At 41.0% G+C, this 19980-nt stretch overlaps 1 protein-coding gene across 3 annotated transcripts in view; it reads left to right on the forward strand.

Annotated features, from left to right (window-relative positions):
- The window catches only part of tti1 (TELO2 interacting protein 1), a 29399-nt gene that overhangs the window by 5846 nt on the left and 3573 nt on the right, over nucleotides 1–19980 (forward strand). For 2 of the 3 annotated variants that reach the window (XM_073470944.1, XM_073470947.1), the window contains exons 5-13: nucleotides 62–239; nucleotides 508–800; nucleotides 2678–3094; nucleotides 3543–3702; nucleotides 4270–4434; nucleotides 4605–4756; nucleotides 5433–5573; nucleotides 6360–6564; nucleotides 18482–18569. In XM_073470944.1, coding sequence (XP_073327045.1) covers nucleotides 62–239; nucleotides 508–800; nucleotides 2678–3094; nucleotides 3543–3702; nucleotides 4270–4434; nucleotides 4605–4756; nucleotides 5433–5573; nucleotides 6360–6564; nucleotides 18482–18569 — 1799 coding nt within the window. The remainder of the gene's footprint in view (nucleotides 1–61; nucleotides 240–507; nucleotides 801–2677; nucleotides 3095–3542; nucleotides 3703–4269; nucleotides 4435–4604; nucleotides 4757–5432; nucleotides 5574–6359; nucleotides 6565–18481; nucleotides 18570–19980) is intronic. The other variant, XM_073470945.1, reaches the window with a different exon arrangement.

Raw genomic sequence — 19980 nt, forward strand, 5'->3', positions numbered from 1 at the left:
GTAGATCATCTTAAATCACAAATTGTTAAAACACAACAAACCCCTCTGTTTGCCTTCACAGGTGTTGGAGCTGGATGTGATGGATGTCCGCATCGTGGAGGAAAGGAGTTACGCTGCTACCATAGAGACAAACTCAGGCTCTAAGGATTCACACAATGCTCATACACAGAGGAAGCATTTTCTCTACTTCACAGATGAGAAGATCTTCTCGGTGCTCATGGAGATCTGTCGAACACTAGGTATGAGTGCTGTTTGACGAACTTAAAATGATCTACACAGTACATTTCTTTTTCCTCTGCATACATAACAGAAATGTATATCTAAAAGTAATATACAGAGGTTTTAATGAAGTTTAACTAGTTGTTTTTTTTAGGGCTGAACTATTATACGTATTACTTATACATACTTATACATCAAGTATTTAAGCTAACTACATTTTGTGCTAATATGTTTATATTTTGATCCCCAAAAAGTATAACAAATAAGTTTTCCTCTTCCTATGTTAAGGTTACTATGGCAACATTTACCTGCTGTCAGATCACTTCCTGGATCTGTACCAAGAGTCTTCAGCCTACAGGAAGCAGGCTGCCATGGTACTGAATGAGATTGTCAGGGGTGCTGCAGGCATAGCGGTGGCAACACAGGGTCAGAATTTGGAGGGTCAAGTTCTGGGACACTCTGCCACCAAGGAAGACCTGAAAGTGGCAGTGGTGTCTGTCATGGAGGAATACATTAGTCTGAAGAACTGGCACTTGATCACTGTCAGTGAAGAGACAGATAGAGACCGACAGGACCAGCAGGTGAGGATAGTTTCATCCATGCAGCTTTGATATTTTGTCCTGAATCAGGATTTTACTTAAGTTGTGATTAATCAACCAGTTCATGAATAGTTTGACATTTTTGGAATATGTGCATTCACTTTCCTGCATAGAGTTAGTTACAGTGACGAAAGGGCTCCAAAAAGTCCAGGAAGTCACTTCAGGTGGATGTTTTTACTGTTGGACAGAGCTAAGCTAAGTCAACTTCCTGCTGGCTCTAGCTTCATATTTAGCTTCAGAACTCATACTTAGAGATACTTAGAGAGATATGAGAGTGCTATCATTTTTCAGAACAGCAAATTCATGCATTCCAAAAATGTCTAAATGTGATTTGTAAAGGGTTATTGTATGGTCCATTAATATTGCATGTTTGTCAGCTAAAATTGCCGACCAGCAAACTCTCTTGGGATGACCATCATTTATAATAGATGATCCCACTCTTCATGGAATGACTTTGCAGTTTGAGTTCCAAATATTGCATTTGTATGCTGTGAACATTTTCTAATCAAGTGTGATATTAGACTCCCATGCTGAGCACATAATACACAACTCTGTCTGCATTTAATTTTATTCATGGTCAGATCACTTGACTCCAAACGAAGCACTGCAGGCTGTACTATCCATACTTAGCTCACAATATGTCCTTGGACTGGTGGCTGTGCACATCTTATGGCTGAACAGACAGAGGGAGAAACTGCTCCAGGGCTTCAAGTCGCAGCTCTAAACTTTCAGGGCTGGTTTATTGAGCTGACAGGCAGAGAACACATTTCAGGGCCTCTGAGGCCTGAAAACATTGGCAGCACTGAGTTAGTTTGTATATACTTGCAGTTTCTCTCTTTGTCAGCTAAAACGTGTGCCCACAGAGGCACAACACGAAATGAAACGACTCTAAGCACAGATTTATACAACACAGGGAAGGTTTGGCCACTGTAGAGAATGTTGGGAGGTCCCCCCTCAAGTCAAATTTGTCACATTCATTAATGGAATAAATATCAACATGGTATAAACTACAGGCTGTCAGGTTTTTATGTTGACATCACTGTTGATGGATCATTTTATGTGAGCAGTTAGCACAGACACTTACTTCACTACCCTGTACTGGTCAACAGGGCACCAGCTAGTTAGTGACTGATGTGAGCTACAATCATTGTTGACAGCAAAGTCAAACAAATAGTCTTTTGTGAGTTGAGGGCTTGAACAGCTGTGGTGTAAAATAGTTTTATGATGTATTGATTTGATAAGCCATCTGGTGTGTCTTTTCAAATAAATGCCCCCTGGAGAAGATCTTTTTAAATTTTTTTTATTTAAAGAAACCCTGCGGAGTTTTTTGGTTTCCATTTGCGGTTTCTCAGCAAAGCACCTTGTGTGTATCCTTGAGACCTTATAAACATGCTACATTTCCTTTCTCATAAAACATTTGCAGTGATGATTTATTGAAGAATTTCAAGCCTACATCGTATACTGTACATCCATGTTTGCTTGCCAGCAGTCTCCTTTCTTGGCTTTGTTGAAATTAGCTTTGTTTCTAGGCACTTTGCTGACACCAGCTGTCGATCAGTGGAATAGTGCAAAACATTGGAGAGGACTGTTTGTTGTGTGCATCATTTACTTTACTTATTCAGCCTAGATCTTCCCACTACTTTGAGTGTGGGAGAAAAAGGAACCTCCTCCGCCCCCAGCCGTGCGATCAACACCTTGGAGAGCACAACATGCACAGTTTTGCCCTTTGTCTTATCCTCAGTCCTATCAATTGTGCTAATGTCTGTAAAATTAAACACAACTGGATTGTAAAAGAAAAATGTATGATATGATAATGACATGATACATGATAATGACATTTGTCTTTGTCTTTTCTGTAGCTGCTCAGCCCATCGAGACTCCTCTCCATATCCAACAGTAATGTCAGCAACATTGAAACAAACTCTCTCCAAATGATTCCTTCTTCACGTGGCTCCCAGTCTCCATCATCGTCCACCTCCACAATCCACCAGCTCAACAGCAACATCTGGCAGCTGTGTATCCAACTCGAGGGCATCGCCTGCTTTGCTCAGGCCCTGGGGCATGACTTTCGTCCCTTGCTGATGACATCACTATACCCCGTGCTGGAGAAAGCCGGGGAGGAGACACTGCTGGTCAGCCAGGCAGCGCTGGGCTCCATGTGGGACATCAGTAAGGCTTGTGGATACCCCTCCCTGAAGGAGCTGATCAATGAGAACTCAGACTACCTGCTCAATGATATATCACTTAACCTGCAGAGGCTCAGCCAGCATCCACAGGTAACACTCACACAGTTTGACATGTTGTAGAATGCACGGTAATGAACAGCAGCACGAGAGAAGAAGGGAGAAAACGAATGAAGGAAACAGCACCAACATTTGTTTAGTCGAATTTAAGAACTGTGCATAGAAAGATGAATTCAGTTAAAGCAGAAAAAGTTCATCACCATTTTAAAGACAAAATTAAACAAGAAATTGTTCAAGTATGTGGATTTTGTTTATCAAAATACATTTGGAGATTTTACAAGCAGATGTGGTTGTGTAAAACCTTAGTATCTAAGTCAAAAGGCTGAAGTTAAAGTGAGGTCATGAGTCATTAAAGTTAAAGTTGAGTCTGATTTTATATACTCTAGTCCAAGTCATAAGGCCCATCAGCCAGGTGAATACTGTGAATGGGTTTGCTCTGCTCTGAACATTTATTTCATCATATTCCCCTCTTGTTGGCCAGGCTCCACGGGTGTTGACGGTGATGTTAACTCACTCTGACTGCAGCCTGCTGCCTCTGGTCGGAGACATCGTTCAGGACGTGCTGATGGCTCTGGATCTCAGCTACGACCACACAGCTGCTCTTTTCTGCTCTGTGCTGCATGCGCTCATGAAGGCACTGGGTGAGATTTCAAAAGTGATGTGAACTCATTTATCACATATGGTGAGGCTGTAAAAGAGTTAGGAACAAAATTAGTGTATGTGAGTCTGACATACCCATTGCATACTTTACCACATCAGCAACTTTGACTACACTTTGCTAAAGCATTTAGTTATGTTATGTTCAAAAGATGTATGGGTGAATATTGGTTATTGATAGAGAGTTTTAGTATCCTAGTATCCTATGATGGTTTGAATTTTGTTTCTGAGGCTTTTTCACCCCCACAACAATTATTAGTACAGACTAATTGTGAATGTTTTGCTTAAATATGCTCAGATTCAGTGGCTGTGAATAATATATAATTGTGACCACTAGAATCTCACCAATTTTCAACCAGATGACACCCAGTTCTGTTGCTTTGTGCAGATTGTAGGTGCTTGTTCTAGCAAATCCAATGAAAATGTAGGAAAAAGACATGACAGAAGAAGTGCAATAAGGATAGAGACAAGATACAAAACAGGACCTTGTATATTACCACTTTTGTTTCACACACCTCACTGCAACCTCTTCTTGTTCTTCTTCCTTTTAGCAAGGTGGTTTCCTTCCAGTTGTGAGAGGACTGGCGAGTCCGGCAGATCCAAGCAGACCACTCAGAAGGAAGTCTTCAACATCCGCCAATTCCTGCTGGATCAACGCAAACAGAAAGAGCTGGCAGAGGGCATTGGAATAGAGGAGGACGACACTGACGATTTAGGTAATTCAAAATGGTGTCTGTATGAGGGCAAAACAGGAAATGATACTTAATTATAGTATGATTTCAAATTGTTGTAGCGGTTCTATTAGATTAAACTTATCAGTAGGGTTTGTTTGGTATGTTTGCCAAGTCAATCAGTCAAACATCCATCTGACCATCACTGTCTCCAGAAGTCCCCCCTCCTGTGGAGTGTGAGGATGTTGAAGATCTTGCTAGCCCAGATGTGAAAGCAGAGCTTCCCTCCCACCTCAGCATCACCAAAGATGTTATGGAGCGCTGCATTCATCTGCTGTCTGACCCAAATCTCAGGGTCCGACTCAAGGTACAGTAGCATGAAGGGGGGAGTCGTTTTGACCGTCATATTCCCTGTGAGGATTGTTCACCTTTGTACAGGAACCCTTTTGAAATGCATGATGGCTTTGTATTGGTGTGACAAACCTCCCAAACACACATGATACCATCATGGAGATCCAATAGAGAACTGACTGTTGTATTATAAAGAATGTACAATCTCATATCTCATATCATATCATAGTGCAAAACACAATGGCCGCTGAGTTTGACGGGAATGATGAAGCCAGATGAAAAGTGAAGGGATCCTGAGGTAGACGTGAATATCTGAACCAAATTTCATGGCAACCGATCTAACAATTGTCGAGACATTTCCCTCAAATCCTCATGAAGGTGCCAGTAGAATAGTCACAGGATCATAGTGGTGGAGCGACTGACTGACAGACTGACATTGCCTTCCCTTGAGCCACTCCCGCAGTGTGGCTAAAAACTTAGATGTATCAACGGAGACTCAATCACTTCATAGTGTGAAATGAAATGATTTAACGCCTCTGTACAGTTGTCACCCAGGAGCTTCTGCTCTCCAATAAGGCTTAAAGAGGTTGCCTTACATCACCCGACAAACATGTCTGACATCTGTGTTATTTTTTTCACTCTATTAACAAAAGTTTGATATCAATGGCTGTACTTCATGGCTTTGTTTTCAGATATTGGATGTGCTGGAGATATGTGTGTGTGTGCTGAGTGAGAAGGAAAATGAACTGCTGCCTATGGCCCATCGCTGCTGGCCCGCCCTCGTACAAAGACTCACAGCTGATGACCCTCTGGCAGTCCTCAGAGCCTTCAGGGTATGCAAAACAAGTCTTTACCGGAAAGTCTTAAGAAGAAAATTGTTTATTTAATGTTTTGGTGGATCACTTAACAAGATCTCCAGCTTGATATTGTGGGAAAAGAGCAAAGATCTCCTGATCAAATCTTGATCAGATTCAAATTACTGTATGTCATTACATGTGCCAACTAAATAGGTCTGCTTACATTTTATATTGAATATAATATACCACAGGTATAGGGTCAGATCAAATGGTCACTTTTGGAAAACTATTTCATTGTTTGTCATTCTGTGAAACAATTTTTAAAAACATTGCAATCTAACACAGCAAGAATATCATTAAATTATTCGTGGATTGTTTTCCCGAAGCTGGCTTTTCAAACTATTTTAGATAATCAGAATATTAAAATGACCCTCTATCTTGTTCCCCGATGAATGAAGATCAAACTTGTTTGTGATCATTTACCAAAGTACAGTCTCAGTTGATTCTGCATGTCACTCTGAATTAGTCTGCTTGTCAAAACCTGTCTTCTGATGGACTATTTATATATCTTTTTTCATATTTCCCCTGATGAAATGATGAAAGTCAGACAGAACTAATTTGTAACCTGTCATTAAGTCACTCAGCACTACTGTTGGAAAACTATGATGTTACCATCAGCAATATGGTAGCTTGTGTTAATACCATGGTTCATCCAGGTGTCAGCTGTCAGACTTTTGAATGATTTTCACACTACAGTGACCTTTTTCATCACATTTGACAACTTGCTGTATATGTACATTACATGCTATGTCTCTCTGCCAGGTGCTGTGTACGCTTGGTGAGACATGTGGCGACTTCCTGAGGAGGAGGGTTTCTAAAGAGATTCTGCCCAAGCTGAGCTCCTCGTTGGCACGGCAGGCTCCGATCAGCGCCAAGGCTGGACCCGTCTACACACACACCCTGGCCTACAAACTGCAGCTGGCTGTAATGCAGGGCCTGGGCTCACTGTGCCAGAGACTGGACCTGGGTAAGAGAATAGAAACACAAACGCACAGGCTTTCCAACACACAATATACAGTATGATCCTTCATGATTGTAGCTGGTATGATCCAAAGAATGACAATGATCACACCAGGTAAAGATAGAACAAAGTAGAATAGAAGATAATTGATCACGATTATCTTGAACTAACAAGTGTCATAATGAAGGTTAATATTATGCTCATTTCAGAGAACATATAAGGATAGATTACTTCATTACCAATGTAATATTCACCCAAGTATTTGAAGTTGAGCCATTGGAGAGACACAGACCAGTAATTTACATGCTTTAAGGTTCATGCCAATTTTCTTCTTAATGGGAGCATTTTAAAAAATCACCATAGAAGAAATTGTGTTGCACGTTTTAAATGAGGTATTAGTGCTGTAACCTCTTGTAAAAATCAATTTAATACTTTTGCATTAAAGGCTGTAGTTTAACATTTTAGAAACTGGGGCTGGTTATCTACTTTGATACTTTTATGGCACAGAACGAAATGCCTCGATACTATTGAATATTGATAAATGTCTTGTCATTTGTTACCAAATTTCAGTACCTAAGCAGTTAATCTAATCAAAGACAATAAGCATGCAGCATGCTTGTTGTGCCAATATCTAATAGTTCTGGTGATTGGCTGTCCTGAGGCATGCAGGAAACAGACCAGGTTACGCCCAGAGACTGGGCTCACCATGTGTCTGTGTAATATAATGTTTTGTTAAAATGGATTTCAGAAAATTGGTATTGAAAAAGTATTTTTCAGTTATTGAAGTCAAGTTATCTTTTTTTTAATGATACCCAACCCTATTGGAAACACATACTTGCTTTCTTTCTGAGGCGGTCAATACTAATTTTATATTTAAGTTTGGCGCTTCAGTCAGGATATAGTTAGTCAAGCCCATCATAAAGACTGAATTAGGGGGAAACCATTAATCCAACCCTGACCAAAGTGAAAAAAAACCAATACCAACCCCACTGAGCAGGCAATGTCTGTGGACGTAAAAAAGAGGTTGATATCATGTCCGTCGGGCCAGGCCAAGATCTGGCCGTCCATTGACAGCCAGAATTAGTCGATGAATGACGTTGAGAAAAGACGTCCAGTCAGGCCATAATCTAGACATCCACTGACATCCAGAATTAGTTGAGAATAGACGTTCATACTGGCTATGATCTGGACATCCACAGACAGCCAGAATTAGTCGACAAACGACATATAAACGTCTATACAACGTCCAGAAAAGACGTATAAAAAACTTTCATTCTGGCTCCCCAGAGGACGTCTTTTAGACGTCTTGGATGTCCATAAATGACGTCTAAAAGACGTGATCTAGAACACTTTTTGCTCACTGGGACACCTCTAAAGCAGTTATTTACACTAACTATGTAAACACCAGTATTGTGTTTGTTTAACCCATGTGTGAATAGAAATGTAAAATGAGAATTTCAGATTTCATGGGGAATTAAATGGCATAGGCTTGTTTTTAGTCTCTGTACAGGCACTGTTATTGCTACTGAAAAGCTTACTGTTATTACAAGATTTTGTGAAGTTGAGTCAAAGCACCTGGTTGTTGTTTGCCTTTCAGCTCATAATTCCCCTGCTTAAGCCTCAAATGTTGTGATGCTTATCTGTTTTGTCTACGGCTTATTCTTTGAAAATGTTGCCTTAGTTGTTGTCTTCGTATAGACATGGGTGTAGGTTAAAGCTGTTCTGCATCCAGCCAATAGGACTGTCATTTCCAAGACTCTGTCAAAGATGCTGACACACACGCACGCACGCAGAGACTTAAACAAGACATTCAGTTATCCTCCAGGTAGCCTCCAGAGACCACAGTGACTTCTTCACCGCCAGATGGCAGTCTCGTATTAAAGTGAAACCACTCAGTGCTAGAGTCTCTATTCTCCTGCTGTTTTATCTTGAAGACCTGGAGACTTGATTCACCGCTGCATCTTGAACATTTGATCGGCAAAACTTAAGATGCAGTGCATCTATTTTACATTACCGTACCATTACATAAAGTTTCTTATTGGTGATGTATTTGGGACGAGGAACAATAACTGCTGCGAGCAGCCGTTCTCCTTCAAGCTCCATTTCACCACAGGAAGGCAAGAGATGCTGTTAAATCTTCCCAGCAGTTATCACATCAAGAAAGCAGGACTTTTAACTGATTAACTCAGAAATTTAGTATTTTTTAGAGTTGTGTATTTTTTGCTTCACATGAAAGAAAAAAATGTGCACGGCAGGTCTCCAACATCCACTTATTTAACGCACCAAAGTAATGCATTCAAGAAGTGCCACACCGCACTTGATCTGACTGATAAAGAGCTGTCTTGCTGGAAATGTCACTACTTTGGCGCATTAAATAAGTGGATATTGGAGCCCTGCAGCGTGTTAGCTGTTTTTTCATTTAATGTTCTGCTCACTTTCGACTCAGCACCTGCCCTTTGTTGTTTGGATGTGCGTGTACACTCCTATTTGTGTATTTTGTGCTTGGCACAGCTTTGGTGTCTGAAAATGTTCAACCCAAAGTGGTCTGGGGGCTCAGCGCCAGTGTGTTACCAGTGATGTGATTATGAGCTGCGTGTCTAATTTTTCATCAGTCATTATGTTCATTAAGCAGTAACGGCCCTGTCGCAGGCGTACTGGGTTCCGATTCCTCCAGTTTTTCCAACAGCGTCAGAGGGAACGCTGCAGGGAAAACACAGGACTTAAAGTGGAACTAAGAGCATGTTAATGCAGTGTCTGACTTCTTTTCACCTCTACTTTTGTGTCTTTAAGCATTGAGCATTTTTATATTTCTGATGAAAATAACCTGGATAACTATCAGATTTTATGATGTTAGGGGAGGTGGCACAAGTTTGGATTTGTTTTCAAGTCGTGATGTTTCCAATCTGGTCAGCTGCACGGTGGGTTGTAGAACCTCACACATGTTCCACCCTCCTGCTGAAGCTCATCACTGACGGATGAAACGTTAGCGGTTGGTGACACCATGTGTCACAGATGTAGCAGGGCTGTCTGCAGCGCCAACGCTAGTTGTGACAGGACTGCAGTGCATGGGGAATTCCAAATTAGGCATGAATGGAGAGAAATAGAGATTCCAAGAGCGATCAAAACTTCCCTTCAGCAGCAGCAGCTCACAGGTTTATTGTATGATCTGTTTACTGTCTCTTACATGAAGCATTTTGTAGCAGTACAGTATAATGTGCAAAACAGAGCTGCATATAGAAATTGTGCATTCACAACAACAATGGCAGAATAAATATTGGTAATGTACGTTTCTGCAAACCATGGACATGTGGACACTTTACATTACTTTATCTTGTAGCTTTAGGTTGCTTAAGGTTAAATTTTCAATTTTATGTTGTAACAGAAACAGCTCACACACTGCAGAGCTCCAATGTCCACTTATTTAATGCAAGTTGCTCGAAAAGGCAAAACATCACTTCTCTGGTGCATTAAATATTTAGCTGTAAGCTGTGCTGCCCTTTTTCGGTTTGGATGTGCATGTACACTACTATTTTTGCAATTTGATGTTGTGACAGTGCTGTACTGGTCTGGCTAGGTTAAGGCACAAAAACAACTTGGTTAGGGTTAGGGAATTATCATGTTTTGGCTCAAAAATACCTGCTTTGGTTGCAACAAACACAGCAGGAGATGTCTAGAGATCTTGATAAAAACCCTGGGGTTTAACATGGCTGGAAATTGTCCCGAGATGTTGAAATGCAAACTCGAACTGGGGTCACTTCTTGACTTGGTGGTACAGGCAGGTATTGGTCGCAGAGCACAATCTCTGGAGTAAATGCTCATCTGGGCGGGCAGAACTGGCGACAGTAAGGTTTAGCTCTTTAACCGCTCTCCACACAGTGCTCTTCAGTCAGTGTCAGTGCTTTCGTTATTTGAGCTTCTAGGTGAGGTTCAAAGCGAAGGTGAGAAGAGCCATCGAGGGCACCAGCAGAGAAGCCATCTGTACCTGTCTCCAATAATAGAGAGAATGTGACGAAATGAGCCTGTTTGATCAGATCAAGTCAGAGCAAGTGGCACACTCCTCCTTGGTGCTGGAACACATTTAAAACAAATAGAGAGCTTAAGTGTAAGTTAAATCACAGTTTTAAGTGCACGCAACAAAGGTTGTGTTACCATAGCAACACGCCAGGCTTGCAACAGGTATTTCAATTTTATTCTACAAGTTCAAAACCTTCAGAAAAAAATGTGAATGTTCTCAAGCTGCTGTAATCAACAGTTTTATACCTCTACGCCGGCAGCTATGAACAGAAACATTATGTTTCCGTTTTGTCTGTCCGTCCTTTTCTTGTGAATGCAGTCTGTCAGGAACATCTTGAGGGAAGTTCTTCAATCTGGTAGAAACGTCCACTTTCTCAAGTATGGACTGAATAGATTTTGGTGGTCAAAGGGTCAAGGTCACTGCGATCTCACAGAACACATGTTGGCCATTACTCAAGATTCAAATGCTAATTATGACCAAATTTGACACCAGTGTCTGATGGGATGAAATGATGAAGTGATGACATTTTATATTCAAAATGTCAACTTCACTGTGACATCATAGTGTTCTGCAAAAACTCTTTTCTGGACACACTTTAATTGTTTTTTTATTTCTTTCTCAATGAACGTGCACACTAATAGACATACAGCAGTAGTCCACCATAAGCCCATTGGTTTTGCTGATACTAAGCTTCAGGTGATCAGTGTTGCACCATGTGACAAAACTCTCTATTTTTAAAGGGAAGTACAGAGGACTGATGGCCTTTAAGTGAAGACAGAATGTTTCTCTCAGGAAATTATTAACTGGAACTGGACTTAGGGATGTGCAATTTGGTTATAAAAATCACATTGTGATTATTTTGACAGATAATAAAATTGTGCCATGATTCATGATGAGTAGGAATAATCGTTTTTGCATCACAGTTTTCATTTTTACTGAAAAAAATCATAATGATGTGACATTTGTTGTGGTCTACTATACCAAACAAACATGTTTTCTTATATCTGGAAAAACAGGTTTTGTAGGTGAGGCCGTCCTTGCAGCACTACATAAGGGATAAGGGAGTCCACTTATCACTGATTATAAACACCTTGAAGCGCATTATCCTGCTTATACCTTGGCCACTTGCCAAAGAAAAACCATTATGACCTTTAATTTATATTCTCATGTGTTTTGCAAACAATAACCCAGTTTCCCTGGGAATGATCATTTCAATCACGCAAAATTCTTATGTAATGGAAACATTGTTCCCAACTTTGGTAAATAGGACGAACCTTAGTTACGACTTAACAACGGGAAATAAACTAGTCCGCTCAGCTCATACAAACCTGTATCAGCTATTAGCCAGGAAGGTAACGTTATGCTAACAAGATTCAGAGTCAATAACATGGCGTATGGTTGACAGTAAATATAATCTGATGGTAGGCTTGTGTTCAGAGGGACAGTGTAGTCTACTTCTTGCAGTTTTTGTGTTACAGGCGCCATCCTGTGGTGTTCAGAGGATGATGCACTGAAGGAGTCAGTGTTGTAAATACAATATTCAGATTAAACACAGGCTGCAGCGCATTAATGTAGAGCGATGAACAGTTTGACTGGAACTATTTATAAGTTCCATAGGTGTCCATTAATCAGGAGTTAATTGACACCCTGCAACCAATCAGAATCAAGTATTCACACAGACCATGGTATAATACACTATTGTCATTTTATCACACATTTTACCTTGCAGCCTTTGTTATTTAGATATTGCACTTGGCCATACTGCTAAAGTCTACTTTCCATTCTCATATATTATGAGACATGGATGTAAATTGCAACATGACTGGTGGGCGGCAGCGTACAAATGCATAGCTGTAGTGTAATTGTAGTTTTTGTAATAACAGTGGATCAAGTGATTATGTATAATGAGAAATGTCTCACAGTGATGAACCCACTGTTCCACTCGGCTCTATGGAGATAATATCAGAAAATGATTCCGTAAGTCCACAATGAGAAGAGCAGATGTTTGAAAGATATATACAGCATGTTCACCAGCCCAGATTATGTTCATTACAACGAACTTAAAAAGAAATACACTTCTAACAAGCAGCAGCTCTGGCTGTTGGTGCTGATAAGTTTCCTGCCTTTCTACTCATGTTAGCCTGTATTTTTTTCTCCCAGGTTCCCACAAGTGAGAGGAAAAAAATAAACCTCTGCGGCCACAGTTACACTGTCAGGGATGTAATGATACATTCAGCTCACAGTTTGGTTTGATATGCCATACCGGGCTCTCACTTTGATATAACAGTATTTCACACAAATAAAAAAAAGCTGCAAAATATATGATTGTGGACTCAAACTCGGCAGTAAATCTTACACTGTAGTAGTGGGCTTTAACATTGGGATGTGGTTTTGCTGGTCTTACTTGTAGGTCTGTGTTCTCTAACAGTATCTTCCAATGCAAAAATGTATGGGTCTCACACCAGCTAGATGTCATAAGTCTGTCTCTATACAGTATGTTAAATAGTTTCATTAGCTGTGTGGTAAAGTTACATTAAGGCAAATTACCCATCTATTAACTGAAAATGAAGTATCAGTTAGTGTTACAGACCAAAGAAAACATTTACTGCAAGAGTTGTGTCACAAATCTTCTCTACATTCTCATGAACTATTTGTTGGTTATTGGACTTTTTGATAAATTCCTCAATATTTTTGTCCATCTTCATATTTCTCTCTACAAGTCTCTGGTGCACCAACAAGAATGTTAAGATGCCCTTCCTCTGTCTGTCTAATGAAATCTGGCATCTTTATACGAGTTGCACAGTGTCTCTGCTTCTTAATGTCTGGCTGACTCTGCATTATTGCTTTTAACGGTATTTTCGACGAGAATTCATCATGAAGGTACTGCTCACAGTAAAAATCATGCATTATAAAAATCATTTATGATGCAGCTGTAATCCGCTTCATTACTTCCTGTGTAATTTACCTGTATTCTGTCTCTATTCTTAAGTTAAGGAAGACCATACCTGCCTTCAACATCTATGAAAATAAATTCTCTGTTTAAGTGTCCTATTCAATTTAATGCACATGTAGCAGAGATCTCAGAGAAACTTGCACTATCATCCTCCTTCTATTGAAAACTGCTATGGGGGACTGTACACATTAGGGAACATTATGCAATACGTGTAACTAGGGGATGACATCAAACAGTAGACATTTGAACTTGTCGTACCTGCATAAGCACAGGTGTAACTAATGTGTGCTCGTTGAGACTAATGAGTTTTTCTGACAAGGTTGCGCTGTTATTGATTATTTAATTATATTTTTAGTGATGCTCACTTTAATTAAATGCACTGGCTTAATGATTGTTGGGTAATTGGACTGCAGAAACGGTGAACTGAGTTGAGTGGAGACAAAAATAGGTCAATAAGTTTTCTTATTTAGGTATAATTATAATTTATTACAACTGGCTTTTGTTTTGTATTTTTTGTAATCACGGGTGTTGATTCATTAAACATGGGTAATGATCCTTAACGACTTGGTTCCAACTAGGGGTGTCGTGATAATTGCGATATTCATGTGATAATATCGTGTGAATAATCCAGCAAAGATGTTCGGCCCTGTGCGTCTTTTGATAATCAGTTTATCAGGTCGCCTTTTCACCAGTTATTGAGTGAAGTTGTTCTTTTTGTACTTTTCTTTTTTTTTATAGTTGTGGTTACACCTCCCTACACTCCTATTTTAAGGGTAATTTATTTGCCAAAAAAAGAGAGACCAAAACATACAGTCAGTTGTTGGCTGTTTTGCCTTCACTCTGTGGTCCAACTCATCCCAAACCATCTCAACTGGGTTTAGGTCGGGTGATTGTGGAGGCCAGGTCATCTGACGCAGCACTCCATCACTCTCCTTCTTGGTCAGATAGCCATTACAAAGCCTGGAGGTGTGTTTGGGGCCATGTCCTGTTGAAAAACAAATGATGGTCCCACTAAGCGCAAACCAGATGGGATGGCATGTCACTGCAGAATGCTGTGGTAGCCATGCTGGTTAAGTGTACCTTGAATTTTGAATAAATCACCAACAGTGTCACCAGCAAAGCACCCCCACACCATCACACCTCCTCCTCCATGCTTCACAGTGGGAACCACACATGTAGAAACCATCCGCTCACCTTTTCTGCGTCCCACAAACACATGGCGGGTGGAACTAAAACACAGCTGATGGTCTCAAACACATTAAGAAAGCAAGAAATCCCAAATTAACTCCTGACAAGGCACACCTGTTGATTGAAAACCATTCCAGGTGACGACCTCATGAATCTGATCGAGAGAATGCCAGGAGTGTGCAAATCTGTCATTACAGCAAAAGGTGGTTGTTTTGAAGAATATAAAATATAAAACATATTCTGGTTTGTTTAACACTTTACTTTACTACATAATTCCATATGTGTTCTTTCTTAGTTTGGATGTCTTCAGTATTAATCTACAATGTAGAAAATAAAGAAAAAACATTGAATAAGAAGATGTGTCCAAACGTTTGACTGGTTCTGTATACTGTAACAACCCTAGTTTAACATAAAAACACTATCACAGGAATATGTGCCTGATGTTTAACATTTGGCAGGCGAGGTGTTCAGGCAAATGTTTGTTTTTCTAATTATCATCCTTTATCCTACCTGACAGAAGTGGAACGCGGTGTGGTCTCTTTCTGCTGTAACCCGTCCACTTGAAGGTTCCTCGTGCGTTCAGAGATAGTCTTCTGCATAGCACTGCTGTAATATGTTGTTGTTGCCCTTCTGACAGCTTGACCCTGTCTCGCCGTTCTCCTCTGACCTCTCTCATTAACAAGGCGTCCTCGCCCACAGAGCCGCCACTCACCGGATGTTTTTGTTTTTTACACTAGTCTCTGCAAACTCTAGAGTGTGTTGTGAGTGAAATCCCCAGGAGATCAGCAGTTTCTGTGATACTCAAGCCGCCTGGCCCGAACAGTCATTCCAGCCTCAAAATCATATTTCTTCCCCATTCTGATGTTTAGTCTGAACAACAGCTGGACCTCTTGAGTATGTGTGCCTGCTTTAGTGCATTAAGTTAATGCCACATGATTGGCTGATTAGGTATTTGCACTAATGAGCAGGTGTACAGGTTTACCTCATTAAGTGGTTGCTGACTGTGCAGACCTTTTTCACAGCTGATATTTTGGCTCGTCAAGGCAGAAAAAGCACAGGTGGAACTACTGACATTAATGATGGCTCAGTCACATTAAGGCTGTTTTCACATATAGTCCTCTTTAAGTGAACCAAAAGTGGACCAACAGAAAAGGCACTCACTTCTCTTTGTGTCCACATTGTCAGTTCAGTCGAGAGAGGATTCAGGTCTCGAATGTGGCACCTGGCCTTCTAGTCCCTGGTATGGGCAGGGTTCCTATCTCAAGCCAGTTTCACATATGAAATTGTCAGGATATTGTTAGAAGTGGCCCTTTCACACAAGTAGCGCACAACATTAGATTGGCAGTGTTAGATGCATTCTCACTACAGGAAATACTCTGTTTGGTGTAGGCTTGGGGTGGCTCCTATGTAGAGCTGGCAGGAGGAGGAGGAGGAGGATTCATCTGTAAGGATGATTGTTTTTACCTTGATATCAATAGTACATGTATTTGGACGTATCTGCAATATCAACCAGAGAGTGGAGAACAATATACAGACAAGCAAGAAAGAGTATGAAGCAGCTACACTGATCAACACGGCTGCTCGCTGTGAATTCTCTACAGAACAACCCACTCTATTCACACATAGGCTCAATCAGACATTACACAATGTACAGCTCACCCAGGCTCAGGGTGAAAAGTGCCCAGAAGTGCTCTCTTGGACGCCCCTATGATAGATAGAAAATTATAACGTGTCCTCTAGGGTGCCCTTATATTGGAGAAAACATGATAAAGTGCCCTCTAGTGTGCCCTTCCACTGCCCTTTGTGTATGCTGGTGCCGCACCACATGCAGCTGGTGCCCTTTTTATTTGTTTTGCCCCTGACCCTCAAACATCCTGAGTCCGCCACCGCACCAAGGTAATTTCCAGAGAATTTCAGGGTAGCGGTACATGGGTGAAAAGGGCCTTCGTTTGAATGCATGTGCAGGTCAGGTAGAACAATGTAGCTGTTTGAAATTCAAGACTTTAGTACCGAGAATTTCTGCAAAGAAAACTGCAGGTGTTTCCTCTCTGGTCATGTACCTTGTGATATAGCTTTTAAAAGCTGACAAGCATCCTCCACCCATTGCACGACCACCTGAGAATACAAAAAGGTAACTGCTGCAGCTTTACCTCCTCTCTTCAGATGTTTCATTTACAACCCTCATATGAGTGGAGCGTAACCACGTAAAAACTATATCTTTTCTGTCACATTAAAGGAAAAACTCCAGTCCATCCTCTTTAGATCCTTGTGCTTGATTTTTCTTCCCGGCACTTGATGCTGTCCTCCTCCTCCACATCAGAACGAGGGAGATGTGGGGTTGGAGATGGAGAGAATTTGAAACAGTCAGCGGCTGCAGCCTTACTCATGTGAATACCGATTTGGCTACAGCTTACCTCTGGGACGCCTGCAGCAAGCCAATTACCAAGCCTCAGTCACACAGAGAGAAAGACAGAAACACAGACTGACTGAAGCAAATAATGCGTTTCAGCCCCACTGCTAGCTTCAGCTCCAATTCCACTCTGTTATTCATTTACCACAAAATCTTAACAGCACCTGGCCCTCTCCTCTTAAGTATTTCTCACTGCTCTGCTTCCCTCCGAGCACCTTGATTCCACAAAAGACTACAGGCTATGAGTGCAGCACGAGAAAGGGAGGAAGAAAGGAGATAAAAGCGGTTGCTAAATAATCCCATTTAACTCTGAAATGTGCACTGCTGCTTTTATTCTTGACACACAGCGAGCAGGCCCGGTTCAAGCCGAGTGTGGGTTGAATTGGCAAATAGAGTAAGCGGAGAGGGAGAGAGACATGTTTTGAAATGAGGCTTGAAAGGCAGCCCAGTTTGCAGCTTAGGGAATCGCTAAATGTCTGCTGGGAGAGACGGAGAGAGAGAGGGAAAGTGTGAGAGATAGGAAGAGGAGATGAAAGAGTGGAAAGAAGTCAAGTGGGTGGAGGGAGCAGGTGCTGGCAAGGGAAAGTGGGGATGATGGCAGGTGGGTCTATGTACATAAAACGGCAGGAAGTCGAGAACATATGAAAGGAAGGATGGAAGAAGAAGAGGTAGCTCTTTTTTCACACACATCCGCTCCTCAGAAAGGGGGAAGAGATGAAGAGAGTGAATTCCAGAGATGTGGAAACAGCCTGCTGTGAAATTTTTTTCTCAGCCATCTCAGCAGTTTCTCTCAGCTCATTAGGAGGTAGAAAAGGTAGAAGTCCAGCCATGATCTATTTCTTTCCCTCTTTCATCTTCTTCTCTTCCTCTTTCAAACCTCTTCCTCCTCCCTGTCCAATCTACCATCTTACCAAGCTACTCTGTATGCCAGCAAGTGAAGTTACATCTGGTTTTCAATCAAATGGATTTTAGGAAACGGTCTACAAAGCTGATACTGGTGTTTGCCGCTTGATTTCTGATATGATGATTATTTTGGATGTCGTTATCGTATTGTCCTTTTCCTGGTTTTAACGGCTGCACATCAGTGAAGTTTTAATACTTGCCTTTACCCACTTAGTCATTGTATCCACATTACTGATGATGATTTATCAAAAGTCTCATTGTGTTAATATTTTGTGAAAGTACCAATAGTCATCCCTAAAATATTGTGGCATTAATGATATTGAGGTATTTGGTCAAACATATTGTGATATTTGATTTTGTTGTTCAGGTTTCTATTATTTATATTATGTAAAAAATCTCTTGTTTCTGCCAAGCCAAGTCAATGTGCATGTAATTTACATTTTGGTTTCCTCAGGTGAGGCAGACCTGGATGCAGTTTGTGAGGCGTCCCTGCCCTACCTGAGCTGTAGACAACCCATCAGACTGCAAGAAGCCAGTCTAAGGTGAGTCCTACCATAGAGTACTACTTACATATGAGCAACAACATAGTCATTCTAAGTGCTGTATCATAGGCAGCTAGACGTGTTTCAGTTTCTTGAAGACGTTTCATCTCTCATCCAAGAGGCTTCTAACTGGAGGGGAGTTGCAGGCTTTTAAACTCTGTGTGGGAGTGTCCTTACAGAGTCAGAGACTTACTGAGGAGTTGGCCCTCCTGTTTCATAATGTTGCCTCAGGTCAAGACTCTGCTGTCCACTTACATCTGAAGGAGAAAAAGCATTCCTTTGAGGACAACAATGTGAAGAGAAGACAGATGGTTTGAAAGAGGAGTAAAGGAATCCATCTGTGTCAAACTGGAACGACAGTCTTTGAACTGAGGAGGTGGCCTAAGATATTACTTATCATCCACCTACAATGCAGTACTGAGTTCTCTCCCCAGACAGCTTAACAACCATTCACACCTGGGCTCACCTAGCCCTAGCAACCCACATGAAGGTCGGTTAGGTCAACGACCCACAAGTGGCCCTTACGACTCTGAAACTCAGAGCTTAAGTGTCCTTAATGACTCTGTAAGGACACTCCTACACAGAGTTTAAAAGCCTGCAACTCCTCCAGTTAGTTAGAACTGAAGAAGCCTCTTGGATGAGAGGTGAAACTGAAACACGTCCAGTTGCCTACAATACAGATTTACCATGACCTGGATGACTGAGAACCTTCATCAACAACAACATAATCAGTTGTTGTGTTGTTTAAGTCCATGGTTCTCAAGGTGGGGTCCTTTGGGGGTTCCAGCAAAAGGGAAATAATGTATTTTCACTAGAAGTCATGCGACACAAGTCATGCGTACATGCAGTGGGTCTAATCTCAAAATATTGTGTGTCCTAAAGGCCTAATAAATATGTTGCGTGCATTCCCTGCCACAATTAAAATTTTGATTATTGAATGAATTAGAAATTCCACATGGTACCTTTAAGGCATCAGTATTAATGAAACAAACCAATAATTCAATCATGGAAAGGACTATTTTGCATTAACACTTTAGTTTGAAGTGCAGGTTCAGATTTGTTCAAGCCTGTCAAAGTATAATACCTGCGTGTCATGTGTGCATTCAAGAGTTTCGTGCAAAAACACAATTCCGTAGTTTAGCTGAAGCTTGTTTAAGGCTTCAGCTGTTAGATTAATCAAGTGGAATCCTTTGTCCTGGTAGTCACATTCTGCAATGCAGATTCATTGCAGAACAGCATGGAAACACAAAGAGAGTATATCTTTTTTAAAAGGACTGTCTCAACTGTCCAAAATCAAATCAAACATAAATATAGTTGCCAACATATATCAGTGACATAAGCCCTGACCTTTGACTAACCTTTCAAATCTGCATTAGTCAGTAAGCTGTACATCCAGACTGAACTGTTCAAA

This window comes from Pagrus major, chromosome 7 (genome assembly GCF_040436345.1).
Source record: "Pagrus major chromosome 7, Pma_NU_1.0".
NCBI classification, from domain to species: Eukaryota; Metazoa; Chordata; class Actinopteri; order Spariformes; family Sparidae; genus Pagrus; species Pagrus major.